The 19,796-nt window shown below is 42.6% G+C and overlaps 1 protein-coding gene across 3 annotated transcripts in view; it reads left to right on the plus strand.

Annotated features, from left to right (window-relative positions):
* Positions 1-19,796, plus strand: part of SPTBN1 (spectrin beta, non-erythrocytic 1) — a 137,058-nt gene that overhangs the window by 98,827 nt on the left and 18,435 nt on the right. For all 3 annotated transcript variants that reach the window (XM_084514129.1, XM_084514128.1, XM_084514130.1), the window contains 10 exons: positions 62-264; positions 6,900-6,990; positions 11,348-11,494; positions 13,062-13,325; positions 14,019-14,243; positions 14,448-14,537; positions 14,854-15,132; positions 16,335-16,465; positions 17,871-18,075; positions 18,226-18,600. In XM_084514129.1, coding sequence (XP_084370255.1) covers positions 62-264; positions 6,900-6,990; positions 11,348-11,494; positions 13,062-13,325; positions 14,019-14,243; positions 14,448-14,537; positions 14,854-15,132; positions 16,335-16,465; positions 17,871-18,075; positions 18,226-18,600 — 2,010 coding nt within the window. The remainder of the gene's footprint in view (positions 1-61; positions 265-6,899; positions 6,991-11,347; positions 11,495-13,061; positions 13,326-14,018; positions 14,244-14,447; positions 14,538-14,853; positions 15,133-16,334; positions 16,466-17,870; positions 18,076-18,225; positions 18,601-19,796) is intronic.

Consider the following 19,796-nt stretch of genomic DNA (forward strand, 5'->3'; position numbering starts at 1 on the left):
CAGCATGCAACATAGCCTGAGTGTAATACTTTTCTCTCCCTGATTTTTGTTTTAATCACAGGAGTATGTTTTGGCACACACAGAAATGCCCACTACCTTGGAAGGAGCAGAAGCTGCTATTAAAAAACAGGAGGATTTCATGACTACAATGGATGCCAATGAAGAAAAGATCAATGCAGTCGTAGAGACTGGCAGAAGGCTAGTTAGTGATGGGAACATTAACTCTGATAAAATCCAGGAGAAAGTGGACTCTATTGATGACAGGTAAGGTCAGAATGATGACAGAATGTAGCTGTTCACATTTTAATTCTGTTCTTTGAGAGATGACCTTTTATCAGAATCCAAAGGCAAAGCAACACGTTAGAAAACATCTTTTGCAGAATGCTTTCTTTGTACTGTGGAAAAACAGGAACTATAATGTTTCAAAAATATGCTGGGCTAATCTTAATTAAACATTACCTCTTCCATTTTCTTGAGACTCACTAGGTAATGAGCTCACTACCCAGAAATTGGCTATATGAGTGTTGCTTATAATTCTCAGAGTATTAACAGAGTTCATATTGTGGTGGGAGCTGTAGCAGTAGCTATACCTGGTTCCACAAGCCTTAAGTTTTTTTGCTATCTTCTAGCTGATTCATTGATCATAATATATTCCTGTCCTTCCCCTGAGGAAGGAATGTGGCTCTTCAAGAGTGTAATTGGCATTGTATCTACCCCACCCACTCAGCTTTGATCACATTTTCCAAGTTGTCTGGCCTTTCTGAAATGAGATTAGAAAGAATTGGTACAAATGTGTCTTTCATCTCAGAACAAATCTTTTGCTTTGTCTCTTTAGCTGTGGCATGACTGCTATAGACCTTTAAGATTTTTTTTTTTCTTTGAAAACCAAATGTTCATTTTTGATGGCTGTGATTTATAGTTCTTTCTGCTTATGGTTTGAATAATAGTGGAGACTTTCAAGGCTCTTGTGAATCATGAGTGTCAGAATGCAGAAGTAATCTCATACAGAACTTCATGTCAGATGTTACTGACCACCCTTCTGACAGACTTTCATCCTCCCGCAGCCAGTAAGCTTTGAGTTGGCCAGATGCCTTTATCTCCAAGGTCTGAAGCAGTGCAAAGAATGTGTCTTTCTTGTTTTGGTAAACATTTTGCACCGTCTATGCACCTGCTTTAGCTGTGGCTCATGGATTTAAAAAAGGGCAGATATTCCTGTGCCCAGAGCTTGCTGAGGACCTCTGAGCCCTCTAATAGTCTACTGCCAAGGGTACCTCATATTTTCATTCTCTCTCTAACCAGCTTGACTCTCTTTAGATCACAAAGAGAATCTGCAAATACTAGAAAGAGGAGATTATATGAAAGCAATCTAGGATCTGAATTTCTTCACTTAATTGGGTTTCCAGCCCCAGCAAACTAGAACCTGAGTACAGGCACACACAGGTCCCATTGTGTGAAGGTAACTGTTTCGTTTTATGGAAGACGTTACTCATAGACAAAGGGAGGATTTATGTTTGCCTTTTGTCTGATACTGGAACATAATGAGCACATCCAGTCAGCATCTTCTTCATTCTTTCTCCATTTCCATAAAGCACTGCATTTGGGGCAGGAAGGGCTGGGATGTCAAATGGGTGCTGTAGTGGCATAGCACTTTGTGCATCAGTGCCAAAAATCCTACGCGCTGTGGACATTTTGGTTGCCCTGGCTGTCAGTGCCCTTCACTGCAGAGTACCCGTGACAAAGAGGTGCCTCTCGCTCAAGGAGCATCCAGTGAGAAGGATGAAGAAAGGAAAGAGTGTTTGGAAATGCTGCCATCTCTAGTGCGATGAGTTCTGCCCTCATGTGGCCCACCTGTAGGAGCATTTTGTGGCCTAAAGGACATCAGATTTAATTCAGTGCATAAATGCAGTCTGATAGCTTTTTGATGCTGCTTACAGAGTCAGCTCTAAATGTATTTCTAGTCAGCAGAAATTGTGAAAATTATTTTCCTTTATTTACCCTCTCTGACTTCAGATGTTCTCTACTTCAAGTTTTCACATCCACTTATGAAAGCTGGACTCGATCCTGCCCTTCTGATTAGGTGTCTTCTTTCTGTAACTTTGGAATTTTAAAAAACAGTAGCAAGGAGCCAACCTCTTTGTGCAACCCTGGCTGAGGTGGATGGAGTGGAGACAGCTTCAGCCTTCCATCCTGCGTGTGCCCTGCAGCAGGGCCGCTGCTGCCCGTGGCTGAGGTGCTCTGGTTGCTGTTTCCCCAGCACAGCTCCTTTTCTGTGGCATTAGCTGGCCACCTGGGCTGTCCTGGCTGCAAGACATGTTGGAGTTCCTGCTCAGAATGGCAGGCAAGTCCTAGAGGCTGTAGTTTTTTTAACCCCACTTTTTTTCCCAGGACATTTCCTCAATTCCAGAAGTATTTATGCAGAGCACTGCAAAAACCATCCGGTGCATTGCTATCCAGGAAATCCGTGTGATTGCTCTCTGAGTCTGTAAGTCTGATAAGCCTCAAGAACAAAGCCTTAGGGCTGGGTGTAGTGGGAGTGGTAGCAAAGGAAGCCTCTTTGGTTGTACAAAAAAAATGCTCTCCCAACCAGGCTCCAGCTGGATGTATAACAAAAGACCAAAACAAACAAGTTCAAATATATGCAGTGGCTCCGTACTTCCTATATGGAGCTCTTTGTAGTTTTTCATATGGTTAATGGTGCTTTTTACAGCAATGCTTGCAAGCTAATGCGGAGGAGAACCCGCTGGCCATTGGTGCAGCAGACAGCCCCTGCCCTGAAATGGTTCCATCTGAACAGACACTGTAGGCATCAGGCTCAGGAAGGAGAGGAGAATGCAGAGGCTGAGGGAGCAGGGTGACAGGATGTACAGCTTCAGCACAATCTTCTAATGCAGTTCAAGGGAAAGATAAATGGGGAAAAGGACCTGGAGAAAGAGTGAGGGAGGGACAAGATGGGTTTGAGTAAAACTATCACAAGGAAAGAAGGGGAAATGGAGCAAGCTATCAGCACACCAGGGGCAGTTATGCTGCTGTGTGACCTCTGAGCCCCTGTGGGTCCCAGCTTTACCTTTTACAGCTGCTCCCTCAGGTGTAGGACACTTTTATAGCTGCACATGTCTGCGGCTTTCCCTGCTGCCAAGGGGCCCTGGTGGGGTCTCAGTGAAGAACATTCCCCTTCTATTTCTGAGTCCAGAGGGTTGCTGAGAGCAGGGCTCCTGGCTGGTCTCCCCTCTGCAGCTGTCCTTAATTTGGTGACTTCTGCTTCTGTTTCTGCCATCCAGAAGGGAAGTGTTTTCTTCTCCATTTTCTCTTGGAGGAGCATAAGGGGACTGCCATGGTCCAGTTGCTTACATTGTGGCCTCTCTCATTCTAAAACTGAGATCTAGCTTCAAGATAGTGTCAGGTCTGACTCAAGTTATTACCTGGTTCTGTTTTTCATCAACTTTTGTACTTGTGCAACTTTCTAACTCAACAGAGAACTGAAATATTTTTTTCTTTGCCCATTCAGGAAGGAGAATGCCTGCTGTTTGCTGGAACAACTAGAGAGTTATATCTTCCTTGCATGTATCTCAGCATTCTTAGCAGGCAGTAGCATTCATGCTATGTGTAAGATTTATTACTTCTTCAAGGTTTTGAAACCCACAGGCTTACAGTTAAACCACAAGAGACGTTGTCAGTTGTCAGTGGTGTTAGCATTGTCAAGGACCTCTGCAGAGACAGCCTGGGAACACTGTGGTAAATTTTGGTGTTCTGCTCTTGGGTTAATTTGAATCAGGCACATCTTCATGCTGAACATACCTCATTTTACTATTTTAGGTTCTTCACAACGTTGCCACAGAAGGAAGATGTCCTCATGTTTTAACCGACTGCGGTACATTTCCTATCTCATTTTACCATGTAGGTCTAGCTTAATTTAGACACTGGAATTTGAGGTTGCCTCTTCAGCATATAGAGGGAAGTCCCTATTTAATGTAAACCTAGACATAGCTATAATGTAAGTAATACATGCAGTTTCTCACATGAACAAGCAGGTGAATTCAAGCAGTCATTCTAAATAACTGGAGTCTGAAGAGCAAACCCTTCTGTGCTAGTGTGGGGTTTTCTTCCACAAACTGTTTTAGCAAACCAGTAAGAGCACTCACTGATAATGTGAAGTGTGGCAGAGTCAGTTTCTGACCCTTCCTTGCCATGCACCTCTCAGAAGAGTAGGATTTTAACAGGGATGACTGCAATCAGCAGTCGAGCAATCTTTGTTCAAAAACCGTGCATCAGGCTTGGTGCTTTTCTCCACCCTCCAGGGCTGCCCAGTGCTCTTGGCCCTCAGTGCAGCTGCAGTCCAATCTGTCCACCAGTCTGTCCGCTGGTCCATCCACCTCCCTGCCCCACCAGCTGGCTTAGCTTGGCCTCTGCACACAGGGCCAGAGGCATGGGGCAGCCAGGCCCTTTACACCACGTGATTTTAGCATCTGGATAAAAAATGGTACCTGAAAGGGTTCTGTTCTTCAGTCTGTCTGCCTGTTGATTCTCTTTAGAGTCTTTCAGACTTACTGGTAGTAGAGGGTAAGAAAAGCTTTGTAATGGGAAGCGTAGTTATGGAATAAGAAAATTCTAAAATGTGTCATTGGAGTTCTTAAAGAACAATTTGGGGAAACACGGAGAAGGAATTAATTATGTTTGGATATAGCCACTCTGGGTAGGAAGAACAGACTAAATGACTTCTTAAGGCCATTTATTCCCATTCAAAAATAACACCAATTCTGTGATGAAAGTACAGGAATTCCTGCCAGTTCCAGCAGGGATATATTCCATCCTGAGTATATTACAACCACGTCCTCAAGTATCCAGTTTAAGCCTTGTTACAGTTCAGCCCTGTTCTTCAGAGATTTCTCATCTTGCAATCTCACTCCAGGTCATTTTGGACAACCAAACAACCTTTTAGTGTTAAATAACTCTGAGCACCAATGATCACATTTGTTATGCTGAAGAAAAAAAAACAAAACAAAACAAAAAAACACAGCTGTATCATCATCTGTGTGATGTTCCTGCGTATTTTCCCTTCAGAGTTCTTAAAGTCGGTATTTCCAATACTGCGTGGAGATAATTTGCTAGATTTTTAAACTCCAGGTTTCTCAACATAAGAACTTGTCTGTTCATTCTTAACTATATTCAAATCAATGTCATGAAAATTTTCCTTTTAATTGCACAACTTGTGTCCTCTCCAGAATGCACGAGTCTAGAATGTAATCTACCCTTAAATCTATTAAATCATCGTGACACTAAATCATCATGATAGAATCACCCAAACAATTTCTTGCTTCAATTTAGCAACCCGACTAATGCACTGTATTTGCCCAGACGTATATATGTGAGCCACAAAAGAGTGGAATCAAACCCACTGCTGTTAACTACATTACAGAGGCTTTTCCTAAGGCACAATTTGTGTGTCCTCTCCTTTGCACTCTCTCAGGTAACACCTGCCAAGACATCAAGATTACCTGGGCTTGGACTCCAGCCTCTTCCTTTGATGGTTATGTGCATCTTCCCTGCCATCTGATCTGTAACTCAGTTGGTTTTTACCTACAGCTTTATAGTTGCTGCCTGCACAGTTATTCAGAGAAAGCTGTTGAGATAACAGAGGAGCAATGTGTAGCCCTTTAAAGGGTCCTCTCCTATTGCTCTGCCTTACAGACCTTTTGCTTTTATGTAACACCCAGCAAACACAGGTATTCTTCATGTTTCTGAAGTCACTAAACTCTTCCAGAGAGCTTGCTCTGGTAATTTTTAGATCAGGAAAAGTGGTATGTTAAGCCAGTTGTCGTCGACATGTAATTTATAGCCTTCGAGAATATCGTGAGTGTCTGGAGACTTCCACTAACATGGATTTATTCAGCTATTGGAATTATGTGCTGAGATCATCTTATAAATTGCCACCCTATAAAATAATCTCCAACTCTGTATCCTTATTTATCTTAGTCTATTACATAGCCCAGCAATAAGACCATGCACAACGAAATATGAACAAATCTTACACAGTGAGCAATAAATAGAAATCATCTTCTTTACTCTGCCTCCTCCGTCTAAATTGCCTCATAAATAAGGGAAGTACAGATCGACAGGGATTACTATTCCAAAAGAAGTGTCAGTCAGAAACATGTTTGGCGATACCTCAGGAATCGGCTCATCAGGCACCATGTCCATCTGAGGAACCCACTAAGAACTGTGGGGTTGCCAGCACAACTCATCCTTCAAGGAGCAAAGAATTAGGAATTAAAAATAGGGCTTTTTGATTAACCTTTGGTTTTCCTCTGTGCTAAGGTTACTCTTAAATGCTCTGAGAAATACATTCCAAGGCAAATAGAGCTTCTGTTTGCTGAAGTACACAAGTGTGTCACATGAGTTTGTTAAACACAGTGTTCGGACGGTTATATAAATTACTACAGCTTTGTTGGCTAGCAGGAGGTGCTGAGCCACAGGGAAGGTATATTATGGAGAGCATTACAGCAAGTGAACACTTTGCAAGGGCTGTGTAACCTGAGATCTAATTGTTGCAGTTTTGAAGATGGTTTTCTTATGTTTTTTGGCAAACAGACTGAAATTCCCTGTGGTCTTCCAACTAGTGCTCCAAATTCTGTACATGATACTTGTGAAACCACGCTGACTTCAAAATTTGCCCTGTGTATTTGACTTGTTAGAAAAACAAATGCGTGCTGAACCTAAGTAAGCGCACTAAATAACATGGGCACATCTGAGCTTCAAACATGCTCTTCATTTGAAAGGCAGTAAAAGATGCACCACATACTTACTCAAAACGTATCCCAGAGGGGCAACAGAAATGAACAAATTGGTTTTGCTTGAAATGCCTATTTCATTTTTTTTTTCTCTGCTGTTATTTTTTTGACTAGACATAGGAAGAACCGTGAAGCAGCCAGTGAACTTCTGATGAGACTCAAAGATAACAGAGATCTTCAAAAGTTCCTTCAGGATTGTCAAGAGGTAAACTACATCCTTTCACTTTTATCACTAAAAGCTGCATCCCATAGAAAAGCATCCTCCCCCCCCACACACCCTGTGTATTATAAGGACTGGGGTACTCGATACTTTGCAATCAAGTCATCCCGTGGTATTTAGTGTTGAGTAAACAATTTAAAAAAAAAAAAAAAAAAAAAACACAAACCAAAACAACCAAACAAAAACCAACAAAACAATAAGCAAACACAAAGAACCCTGCAAAAATTAATCCATTTGTTGGATGAACTGAATTTTTCCTTTCATCCGCTAAGCAAAAGACAGGAAAGATTGCCAAAAGCAGTGAAGACTTTGTGCTGTGGTATAAATCGATCATGCTGAATCTGGTGGGATTAGCACTGAACTCTTACAGTAAGAAGTTTGTCTGAGGATGCATATGTGTTTGTGGCCTGGTATAGGACAGTTGTTTAAGTGGTTTCTCTAAAATATTAGTCAGAAGAATAGCAGTTTAGGAACAAGAGAGGAGCAGGATTAAATGTGATAAATTTAAACTTATTTATTTTAAATAGAGTTAAGAAAAGTCTTGTTCCTAGCATGAGGAATTAAGTGAGTAATTTTCAGTTTATTTCATGAAGTACTAACAGAGACTAAAGATGGCATAGGCCTTGCCTGTGATGTGCATTAAAAGCTAGCTGTCCATGCCTAAAGGCTGCAAAGAAAGGTGACTGTGAGAAAAGTGCTTTTAATTTCAAGAGTTGCTGCTGCATTAGCTGTACGTTTTAGCCAGCTACAGGAAACTGGAAGTTGCTGCAGTGTGTCTAAATGGACTTGCACCACAGTTGGGATTCATACAAGAAAGAAGCAAAATGATGCTCATAAACTGGCCAAATGTTGTTTACTGCTTGGTTGCCTAGATGCAGTCTGTCTTCCTGCATTGCATAAGCTAGCCATGAACTTGGCTTAAATGCTCCTTCCTTGGTAGTAAAAACATGACAGATGAGCAAAAATTCTGCTGTCATTAGCAGCAGCTTCTTCCTTCCTCTGTAACATTTCTAATACAAAAATCCCTCCGGCTCTTGGAGCTCTTCTAGCTTGTGTGTCAGTGTGGTTGTGTTCTTCCCTAGGTTCTGTTTTTTTTCCCCAATGTCACGGAAAGAAAAAGGACAACATAAAAGCGCTAGTGTCTGGCCTCCTGAATGCCTTTTCTCTCAATTGTTTCTCTCCAGCCACTAAAACACGGATGTCTCCTCTGAGCATTTCCAAGACAGAACTAAACAATTTCAAAATGTTTCAATTTTTTCCAATCCTTTCTGAGCGGACGTTAGCCTTGATGATAATTGAATGGTTGTTTTCTGAGAGAACAGCCATAATGGGACTTGGAATTGGTGCTGGGGGGTTACAAAGTGCCCACTGATACCTGCGTTGGGCCAGAAGGAGTATGTCTCTTCAAACAGGGCTGCCAGCTCTGTGGAGCTGCTCCCTCCCAGCACTTACAGGAGCACCACTGCCCAGTGGAGGTGGAAGGGAGCCAAGGGAATACCTCGCCCTTCGCTTTTCCATGTCCTGTGGCCAGGAGGCCGGGAGTTGTTAGCAGGCAGATCTGAACCAGTCTCTGTTTCAGCAGGCAGTGATCTTCAGCATTCCTGCCCGCTGCGTTAGGGAGGTTCTGTAATGTGGGGAGAGGAAAGTGTGTTCCTTCCCCAGGGCAGCCACCTCCGGTCCCTCTGGGCCAAAGCCTTGCTGTAAATGTGGCCTCCTGCCCCTCTCTCCTTCCTCCTCTGACTCACAAGCGAGGCAGCGAGCAGGGTCAGTGGCGCTCAAGGAGGTGGCAGGATAATGCTCGTCACAACAGCTCAGCACTGATAAATCTTTCCTCTGGGTCACAGACGAAGGAAGCTGTGGCAGATTGTTGTGTTAGTAGTCAGACACGCTGGCACAAGCTAATCCTGAGGTGTTGCTTTTTCTGTCTCTTTCTTACATTCATAACTATGAATGTGTTAAATTGGTGGAGAGAATGAAAGAGTGACAACAGGAAATTCAGAGAAGAGGGGGGATTAGATAAATTTTGCCGTTCAGTCTTCTGGGACATCCTGCTCTTCTACAGCTCACCTTGGAGGAGATTAAAGCTGATCTTCCTGTAAGAGCTTCGAAGCCCCAGCACTGTCTGGGCTAATTTCCCTGGGGACACCAGAGGAAACACATTTGGATAGGCTGCATGTCAGGAGCTTTCTGTCTGCTCACCGAGTGTGCCAGCAGGTCTTGTCATGGACTGCAGACGTCTGTGAACCTTCGGCAGGGAGAGACGCTGCGTCAGCCCAGGCATTTGCAGTGTCTGGGAAGCACACCAGCAGTCGGTACTCTTCTGCCTTTTCTTATTCCTCTGGCAGACTTATGAGAGTTGTGTCTCTGCGTTTCTCTCAGCTAGGCCTGCTTTTCATTGCAGGTTTTCTGGGAGCTGATGGCAGAAACAGCATTTTGTGGTATGGTGCAGGAGATAGGATGAAACCTAACTAGCTCTGCTGGTGTTAACAACTGACTCATGGTTTCCTGGACAAACAAATACTCCAAATGCCAGTGTGAGGCACCGTTTTAGCAAATTATTGTATTGTCTTTTTAAATCTACCTCTGCCCTGAAGATACCAACTTCCAGTGACTATAGTGGTTTCAAAAACCAGATTTTAATAGTCACCCCTAAAATGCTTCATTTGCACTTCTGTCTTATCAGAAGGAGTATAACAACGTTCTGAAGGTCAGAAATGAGGGTTTTATCCTGACAGCCACTGGCTGTGTACCACTGGCTGGCTGTGTCTCAGTGACCCCATCTGTTAGTACAGATGATGCTACCTTTCTTTGGGAACCACTTTTAAATCCTTGGAAGACTTATTGCTGTGGCTGGGTAAAAGCAAACAATAAAAGACAAGCACTGCAGTTTTCAGAGTGAAGCAGCTGTACTTCCCCCTAGAAAGGCAGGAATAAACACACTTATTTCAGGTTGCATAGTAATCTTTGATATAGCCTTTTATTGTCGAGTAGCACAGCAGCCTTTAGAACTGTCACCTTAGATTCCTACAGAGGTCTCCATTAATGGGAGCATTTTTCTATTCGGACTTGATAGCAAAATCAGATGAGTTTCTTTGACTTGTTTTTAAATTGCTTTGATTTTCCCTTTTTGTGGAACTTCACGATATCTTTAAGGACAATTTAAAAATGGCTTGTGAGTTCTGAATGAATTTGTTGTCCTTCATCCCGAATCTGCAGTGGTGAATTGGCAAGTCTGGCCTGTGCTCTGTTACTTGTTTTGTAAGAGTGCTTCCTCGGCATGACAGCGTGTATCATCCAAGTGGAGTTCTAGGAAAAAAGCTTAGATTTGTTTTGACATTTTCCTCTTTGGCAGACAACTTTAAATATGCAGTAAACTAATCTTTTTGCAAATTCTGTAAACATTACTGATAGTGTGGTGTGGTTTTTCTTCATCCACACCTAGGGAACAGATAAAGCAGTCAGACTCAGCCTAGGAGGAAATCTGGTACTGGCTGCTATGATCGTTTTCACATTCCATTTGCCCTTGGCAAATAAGCTATTTTTAAAGTATTGATTTTTCTCCAGTGTTGATCTGGGAATTGTTCTCAGTGTCTTTGTATTTGAATAAAATCAGAACACAATAAGTTTTGGATTTTAGGTAATCTGAAAAGGGGTATCTCAAGTACCACAAACCTTGCTGGAGACCGGACAAATAAATGTATTTAAATGTTTATGTAATCTCTGTAGAGAAAAGACTATAGGGAAGAGGTACAAAGATGGTGAGATTTAATGGTCCCAAACCATCTTTATTCTTAAGGCTTTTAATACAGATTGGAACTACAGAATTTCTCGCTCAGTGTTTCACTGAAAGATTTACCTTAGGGCTCTGCTTAATTCTGGAGAATGACTTGTGCATGCCACCCCATTAGTGTGTACTTGTGCAATGTCCTGAGGAAACCCGCAAGGCTCCACAGGGGTGTGGTGATGACATTCAAGTCCTGTCCTGAGTAGCAAGTGCATTGTGTAATGTTGAAAGGGAAAAACAGCGCGAAAGTACATTGTGACCAAAAAGCAGGACACATGCCCATTTCTCTTCCTGTTGAGCTGGAAGAGACCCGTTTGATTTTGCTCATGATGGAGTTGATTCCTTTCTGTTTAGGTTGGAGGTTATTTATATGATGGAGATGTTATTTAACTGTTAAAGGGGTGGATCCTTAACCGAATCCCGAATAAAAGCAGTCCCTGAATCTCATGCAGCTCTTCTGTAGTGGACATCTCTGTATCCTTGGTCCAGAGGCATTTGGGTACTTCGCATTATTCCCTACTGCAAATGTCCTGAACACCTGTGTATCTTCCTTTCCAGCTCTCACTCTGGATCAATGAAAAGATGCTTACAGCCCAGGATATGTCCTATGATGAGGCAAGGAACCTGCACAGCAAATGGCTGAAGCATCAGGCATTTATGGCAGAACTTGCATCCAACAAAGAATGGCTGGAGAAGATTGAAAAGGTAACTAAAGAATGTCCCCAAACTACCCTCATCTTTGTCAGAGATGGTTATGCACAAAGAGAAGATCTGTTCCTCTGCAGGAATCGGTCCTTGAATTCTGCATTCAGCTAAGTGAAAAGGAGATTTCCTTACTGTAGAGTAACTATCTCCTTGTGTCTCCATCTAACCCTTCATTCCACATCAATCTTAAGGATTTTTACATAAGACACATTCACAGAACACTTAATGGCTAAGTTGCCAGTTTTGTTTTCTTTGTCTAATCATTCTTACATGTTAGGAAGAAGGCTTAACCTATTTTTCATACCCAAAGGCTGAAAAGGGCAAATGTTGTGATTTGAGGTAATAAAGGAAAAGTACTTCCTAGAAAATAACTGAACATAGGTGAATTCAGACACCTGTGCTGCCGTGCTGGTTTTTATTCTTTCAGGACTATAATCAGGCAGCTTTTCCACATACCAACTTAATGCATGAGGTAAAGTACAGCCAGTTTTGTGATTAATTAATAGATTCACAGCTCTTTTCACCAAGTTACTGTGAAGGCCTTTATAAGCTGTGATCTGTACTTTTCCCCCCATTTCTTGTGTACAACTTTGGAAAACTAAGGAGGAAAATTAAACTGTCTTTAGCTCTGACAGTGGGGTTTCTGTTCAGTGTAAGTTAGCCTAATTGCTTATTTCCTTTCCTACTTTGGCACTCTGTATTCCATTAGAGGTTTTTCTGTGATCTGCAAATAGCAATACCCTTTAATGGTGTAATTAGAAGTCTGCTCTTAGTACTGGATGTGCTTTTTTAGTGATGCTAGTACATCCTCATTCTTTGCCTCTGAAAAATCAGATTGCAGCAAAGAAGTACCAAAGTTGTGTCTTGAGTCAGAGCTGGCAATCACTGTTAATATTATGGGGGTCAGCGCTATTGAATGTTCTGGGTTGTGAGTAGTGTTCACATCCAAGAGTTATCTATTGTCAGCACCACGTAGGTGCAGAGGTAGAAGTATAATTAGAGGTGAAGAAAATATTTCCAAAGCTAATACAAAAGCAAAAGTCTTTGTAGAGACAAAAAGATATTTCAAGTCCAGGTGCTCTGCTGCTGCTAGGTACAGGTGTCCTGCTTTCCAAGGAAGAACATTCTCTGATACTAGCATGAACCCATGGTGATTGCCATAACCCATCAACACACCTCTCTCAAGTCACACAGTTAAGTTTTGGTGCCATAAGCTCCAGCATTATGCTGGGTCTTCACCACTCCCTGGTGAAATGTCACACGGTGTGGAGCAGCCCGCTCTGCTCCAGTCCCAGCAGCATCCCCAGGAGCCCCCACAAAGGAACGAGAGTAGGGGGGAGGAGAAATGAGGCATTGACTGACCTTCCCAATTGCCAAGAAATTCTCGTGCTGGCAACAGAGATATGTAGGAGCTGTTGTTCTGGAAAGAGTCACTGGATAATTGGAGATAGTGGTTGATGTTGCCAGCAGATGAGGAATCCTGAGTGCTTGCTAATTGGAATAATTTCAGTAACGGTCTGTGAGTGTTCCTGAGGAGGTGCCATTTTGGTTGTTCTTTGCTTTGCAGGAGGGAATGCAGCTCATTGCAGAGAAACCAGAGACTGAAGCTGTAGTGAAAGAAAAGCTGACAGGTCTCCATCAAATGTGGGAAGAGCTCGAATCCACTACCCAGACCAAGGCTCAGCGTCTCTTTGATGCAAACAAGGCAGAGCTTTTTACCCAGAGCTGTGCTGATTTGGATAAGTGGCTGAACGGTTTGGAGAGTCAAATTCAGTCGGACGACTATGGAAAGGATCTCACCAGTGTCAACATCCTGTTGAAGAAGCAGCAGGTAAATGGAGCACAGGTTACAGAGTGGGCAGAGAGCAGATATCTGCACTCAAAGGAACAGATGGGAGATCCTTTCAGTTTAGAAAAGCTTTTATTTGCTGTTCTTTCTTCTTGTTGTTCCATCTATCTTTAAGAAACAGCAAAAGCACATCCAGAAACAAATTGACCATAAATTTCTTGATGCAGTTGCTCCCTTGTACTTCCTTCTCTCCCCATGTTAACAACTTTTCTGTCTCCTGGCGTAGTCCCCCAGTCACCAGTCCCTCCTCTCTGAACCTGGCTGCCTGCCCTTGTTTCAAACTTGTCCAGTACTGGTCGGTCCCTGGTTTGCTGCTCTAAGGACAGCAAAGAAGCAGTAAGGACAGGAGGGAGCAGTGAAGCTCTCATGCAATTAGCTGTGCTCTGAAATTTTTCAGAGTAACTTGTGAACGCCCGATAGAAGCAACTTAACTCTGCTCTATTGGCCAAATTCACCATTTGTGCAAGCAGGTGTAATGGGGTCATCAGGGGGTGGCTGCAGCTGTGAAGGAATGGATCTGTGTTTAAACCTTGTTCTTTGCAACGTGAGTGTTTTGATAATTATTAATTACTGATCAGCATCTGTTCTTCCTTTTTACATAGCTATTGACGTACCCTAGTCACATAAACTGCTTTTACCCTACTTTTCAAGATCTTTTGCCATGTTTGTGTTTAGATGCTAGAGAATCAAATGGATGTTCGTAAGAAGGAGATAGAGGAACTGCAAAGCCAGGCACGGGCTTTAAGTCAGGAAGGAAAGAGCACAGATGAAGTAGATGGAAAACGCCTTACTGTAGAAAAGAAATTTTTGGAGTTGCTCGAACCTTTAAATGAAAGAAAGGCAAACCTGCTGGCCTCCAAAGAAATCCACCAGTTTAACCGGGATGTGGAAGATGAAATTGTGAGTACAAAAGAAATCTCATTCCCTAGATACTAGGAAAATCTCACACCTATCACAGAGCTTGGAAGAAGCCTTTCAATCACGTCTCTCAGTAGCATCGTAGAGTAAAGCTGCTTTTTGCATCTCATGCATGCCAGCCTCTGTCTGATGTCCTAGCTGTATCTGGGGTTGCTCCAAATCAGATGTGCTCTTTTTCTTTTGCAGTTGTGGGTTGGAGAGAGAATGCCTATAGCAACATCTACTGATCATGGACACAACCTCCAGACTGTGCAGCTACTGATAAAGAAAAATCAGGTAAGCAGGTGCTGTCAGAGCTCTCTCCCTGTTATTTCTCTTTAACACTGACTAATTCAGGAAAGAAAAGCCTGGGGCAAAATCGTGGGTGCATCAGTCAGGATGTGCTATGGGGAGGTCAGGATGTGCTGTGGGGAGGTGGGGTGACCACAGCTGGGGGGGCAGTGTGTTCCAGGATGCTCATGGAGGACAGAACCCCAGTTTATCCACATGAGCTGATGGCTTGTGTTTTGTTGCCCCTCTAGAGGTGAAATCCCTGAGCAGCATTTTTCTTTGTTGGGTGCAGTGTCTCATCAGTCTGCTTTTCTCCTGTTAGACCCTTCAGAAAGAAATCCAAGGACATCAGCCTCGTATTGACGATATTTTTGAGAGGAGTCAAAATATTATCACAGACAGTAGCCCTAATGCTGAAGCCATTCAACAGAGACTTGCAGACTTGAAGCAGCTGTGGAGCCTTCTAATTGAGGAGACAGAGAAACGCCACAAGCGCCTCGAGGAGTCTCACAGAGCACAGCAGTATTACTTTGATGCTGCCGAGGCCGAAGCCTGGATGAGTGAGCAGGAGCTCTACATGATGTCGGAAGAGAAAGCCAAGGTGAGCAGCTCCACAGCAACACTAGCTTGATTTTAATTGTTTAGCTCAAGGGGGGTAGGTGACATAATTTAATATGTCGCTAATGTAATGGTAACATAAACAAATCTAATTCCCTTCTAAAAGCTCAAGTGATCATCTCTTCGATCTGTTATGACATCTTGGGTAGTGTGGAGGATAGATCTTGCTATACTGAAGCTGCCTCAGAGTGTGGATGGCAACTGTGTGTTCTCCTTTGCTGCAAAGCCAGATGTGCTAATGCAGTCCTGTTAGGGCAACACTTCCAGCAGTGCGGAATTGCTGGGAACAGCACAGTGCACCTATCTGTGAAGTAGGCCTGGTGGTCGCTCAGTGGAAGCCACTAGTTGTCAGCTGCAGGCCTGTCTTTACTCCCAGCACAGTGAAACCTGAACAGCATCAGACCATACCAAACTAGTTGAACATTTATTTTTCAGTAGTTTGGCAAGTATGTGTTAGTATGCTGTATCTTATTTGTTATTTACAAAAACACAGCACCTTCATTAACCTGATAAAATCAAACTCAGCTTTGTATCAGTATAACACTCATGGGTGTTCAGTCGTCAGTTAGCAAGGATTTGTTTTCTTTTTTATATCTAAGCAATGCAAATGAAAAGGACTATTAACATAAGCAGCTCATCATGAAAAATATGTTAATGAAAAGGCTTATTGACAATACCGTGTAACATTGAGAGTTGTTTTCTTTCTTAATCATAACAACACATAAAAAGTTTTGATTGGAATTTCCCCAGGCACTTTGGTGGAGAATCCTTTGGCATGAGCTAGTTAAGTTTTCTTGTCTTTATCCAGTCAGTAGCCGAAAAGCCTAACAAGCCTTGTGCCTAAAACTGTTCATTTTTCTGAGCCCTGTGTAGTCAGCAGTGTGTAAACACACAACAAGCTTCATAGAAGAGGAAATTCAACATGCTTAGTGCGCAGCTGATGTAATCTTGTTCTGTATCTCAGAGGGGTTGTTGTATTCATGCTTTTTTACTCATCATTTTGCTTTCTGTGGGTACCATTTACTGTGAACTCAACCGTTAATTTACAGTCATGGGGAGCTGGGAGCAGTCCTTTATAAATCTTCCTGGTTACTGCTCTTTGCTAATGCACCAAGATGAACTTGCTATATGGGGTCTTGCCCTGGAGTAGGAGAATGGATTGTCATTTTCTGTCACCATTAACAGGATGAACAGAGTGCAGTATCCATGTTGAAGAAGCACCAGATTTTGGAACAGGCTGTAGAAGACTATGCTGAGACTGTGCACCAGCTTTCAAAGACCAGCAGAACTTTGGTGGCAGATAATCACCCTGAAAGGTATTAACTGCTGTTTTTAATTGTATCACGAGTTCTTTTAGTAGTTCAATCACTTCACTAGCTTGTTCTGACACACAAAGACTGCAGTAAAGAGAAAATAACTCAGGAGTTTGTACAGGGGAAGCTGAGTTCAGTTTCATTAGAGATGCATGTTGGACCACACTGATTTGGCCAGAGACAGGATTTTAGGAGAACCAGGATTCTGGGTGTAGTTTTCTGCCCTGAGCAAGGTCAGTATGTACAGCTCCTGACTTCTGGATAGCACTGTGCACCTTCAATAAATGCCCCTTGTGCCCTTTATACAGACTAGCAGTGTCAGATCTGCCAGCACTGCTGAGCTGTACAGAGGTATAACAATCCTGAGAGACAAAGATCCTTATTTATTCTTTCAGACAACTTTATGTCCAGATCATAGGGTGACAGTTATTTATCCTTTTGTCTTAGGGCAGTGCTCCCTGAGATCTACTCCTGTGAGATTTCTGTAGAAATTCAGACTTGAATCTCAGATTCATAGTATGAGATTCATGCTTGAATCTCATACTTTAAACATAGGCATAGTAGCATCTTGATTTTGGTTAATTTATCTCAACTTTCTCAAACAGGTTTCCCTGTGAGAGAATTCAGGAAGCGTAAGAGCTGTTTCATTGTAAGAGCTGCAGCTAAGCAAACAGAATTCCCCATTGGATTTGACTGTGGGGATGACTTGATGATGAGGCTGATTTGTGTAACTGCTCTACCTTTGCAGATAGGAAGATAGAACAATCTTAGGCAAGACACTCTTTGCCCCTGGTGGAAGATTGTTATTTAACTCAAAAGCACTCTCTTGTGGTCATCCTAATTTCAGATGAGAGTGGATTTCCTGGCTGAGCCCACTGCAATAACATAATTGACTTCATATGGCAGAGGGAAAGCAATTTGACAGGGCTATGTGGCTCAGACAAAATATATGGAAAGATAATGGCAACAGAAACATTAATCACTTTTGGAAATGCTGAACTTTAGAGTGAGAAAAAAAAAACACATCAGTGCTTCTGAACTTTGAAGCAGAATTTAAATAAAAATGAAATGCTTCTTGCCTCAGCAGCTCAAATCCTTCCTGTCATTATTGGAGAAGGCTCTGGTATGATCTGTGGTCAAACAAAAGGAAGTCATGGTTCCCAGCATCACTCTCTAAAGTCAGCAGGGGTACAGGTACAGGGCAGAAGAGATTTCCAGCTAGTGCAGCCAGCTATCCCAGCAGAAGGCTGGTTAAGGGTGTCTGAGCCAAATTCCTGCATACGGCAGGCACACATTCTGGCGATTACATATCCCAAGCGTGATTTTTATTCTTTGAAGTTTTTTTCAGTCTACTCATATTATTTGTAAAAAAGATAGGGAGGACTTGATGCTCTTTGTTATTTTTCAGTGAGCGTATCAGCATGCGCCAGTCCAAAGTGGATAAGCTGTATGCAGGCCTGAAGGATCTAGCTGAAGAGAGAAGAGGCAAACTGGATGAGAGACACAGGCTCTTCCAGCTTAACCGAGAGGTGGATGACCTGGAGCAGTGGATTGCTGAAAGGGAGGTGGTGGCAGGATCCCATGAGCTGGGACAGGACTATGAGCATGTAACGGTAAGGTCTTCAGATGTGGCTGCAGATTGACCTTTTTCTGGAGGCTGCACACATGTAGATGATTCACATAAATGGGTGGTTGGTTTGACTGGTTTGCTCAGATCACTTTGCAAATACAGCCTTGCATGAATCCGTTTCTCTGTGTTTCAGATGCTACAGGAGCGATTCCGGGAATTTGCCCGAGACACTGGAAACATTGGACAGGAACGTGTTGATACTGTTAACCACATGGCAGACGAACTCATCAATTCTGGACATTCGGATGCTGCAACAATTGCAGAGTGGAAGGATGGTCTTAATGAGGCCTGGGCTGATCTCCTGGAGCTCATTGACACAAGAACACAAATTCTAGCAGCCTCTTATGAACTGCACAAATTTTACCATGATGCCAAGGAAATCTTAGGACGCATTCAAGACAAACACAAGAAACTGCCAGAAGAGCTTGGTAGAGACCAAAACACAGTGGAAACACTACAGAGAATGCACACTACATTTGAACACGATATCCAGGCGCTCGGTACCCAGGTGTGTAGCAAGTGAACAACACGGTCTGTGGCTGAAGAGTGCTTCCACTGCTCTTGCCCCCACTGTGGCTGGGAGACAGAGTGCTGGCAGCTGCTTGCCAAGTGTATTCCTATGGGTATAAGTTCCTATGGATCATTTTCTTATCTGTTTTTCTGCTTCTCTGTTCTTGCATTAGGTTAATTAGTTTCCCTAAAACAGAAATCAGTGGATTTCTGAATACACAGATAATTGCCTGTTGAACTTTATTCCATCTTGGAATAAAGTCATTCCCTTGGCTGGAGAAGAATTCATAAATGCAGAGGAATTCTGAATTGATTTGAAGTAAAGCAAAAAGTTGTGATGTCTCCTACCAGTCCGAGGAATAGAGTATGGATAGGGAGGTGTGAGGATAACACACCAGTTCCCCAGAGAAGCTTTTTCTGATTTCCCCAAGCAGCAGCACCATTAGTAGGACACTGCATGGCAGATATGGTAGGAAAATAGTTTACATTCAAAGAAAAATAATCATTTGACTTCAGATAGTGTCTCTTCAGGCAACTTCTGAAAGACAATGAACAGATACTAAGTCTGTCAAGAATTTTTAATATACCAGAGGTAAGACGAAATGCAGGTTTCAGGTTTTTCTGTTCTTAATGTTTTTCTTGAGTAGAATATATATTAGTTGTGCTGAAAGCCACCTTACGTTTGCTTGCTCTTTATGCCAGCAGAAGGAATGTGTAAGGGATGTGTAAGCTTGTTAAAAAAAAATCTTTAGATATCTCCTCTGTTAGGCACTTTTTGCTTTCTGAGAGGCAAAGCCAGTCTGTAGTCCTACCAAGAGGCTTTCTGACTCGGTTATGGGTTTAGGCTTTCTGACTTGAATATTGCTTTTTATAATGCATCCTAATAGCAGTCTGAGGGGATTTGTCCAGGCTAAGGTCTTTAAAAGCAGCCAAACTTGATCTAATTCTTTATCTTCTGAAGCCAAGGTACGTTAAATAGAAGAAGGCAGCTGTTCATACAGCACACATGGGATTCTAAATTAAAAAAAAACAAAAACAAAAAACACCAATGTTCAACTGCCAAAATGAGAATTCTGGAAAGAAACAAGTTGCTTAAGGAATGGAGGAATTACGACTAGCTGCATTTATCTCAGTAGGTCAGAAAAGAAAGCTTTTATGACTAACTGCCTGCCAGATTTTGATTATGTTGCAATT

The sequence above is a fragment of the Aythya ferina genome, assembly GCF_964211825.1.
Source record: "Aythya ferina genome assembly, chromosome: 3".
Taxonomy (NCBI): domain Eukaryota; kingdom Metazoa; phylum Chordata; class Aves; order Anseriformes; family Anatidae; genus Aythya; species Aythya ferina.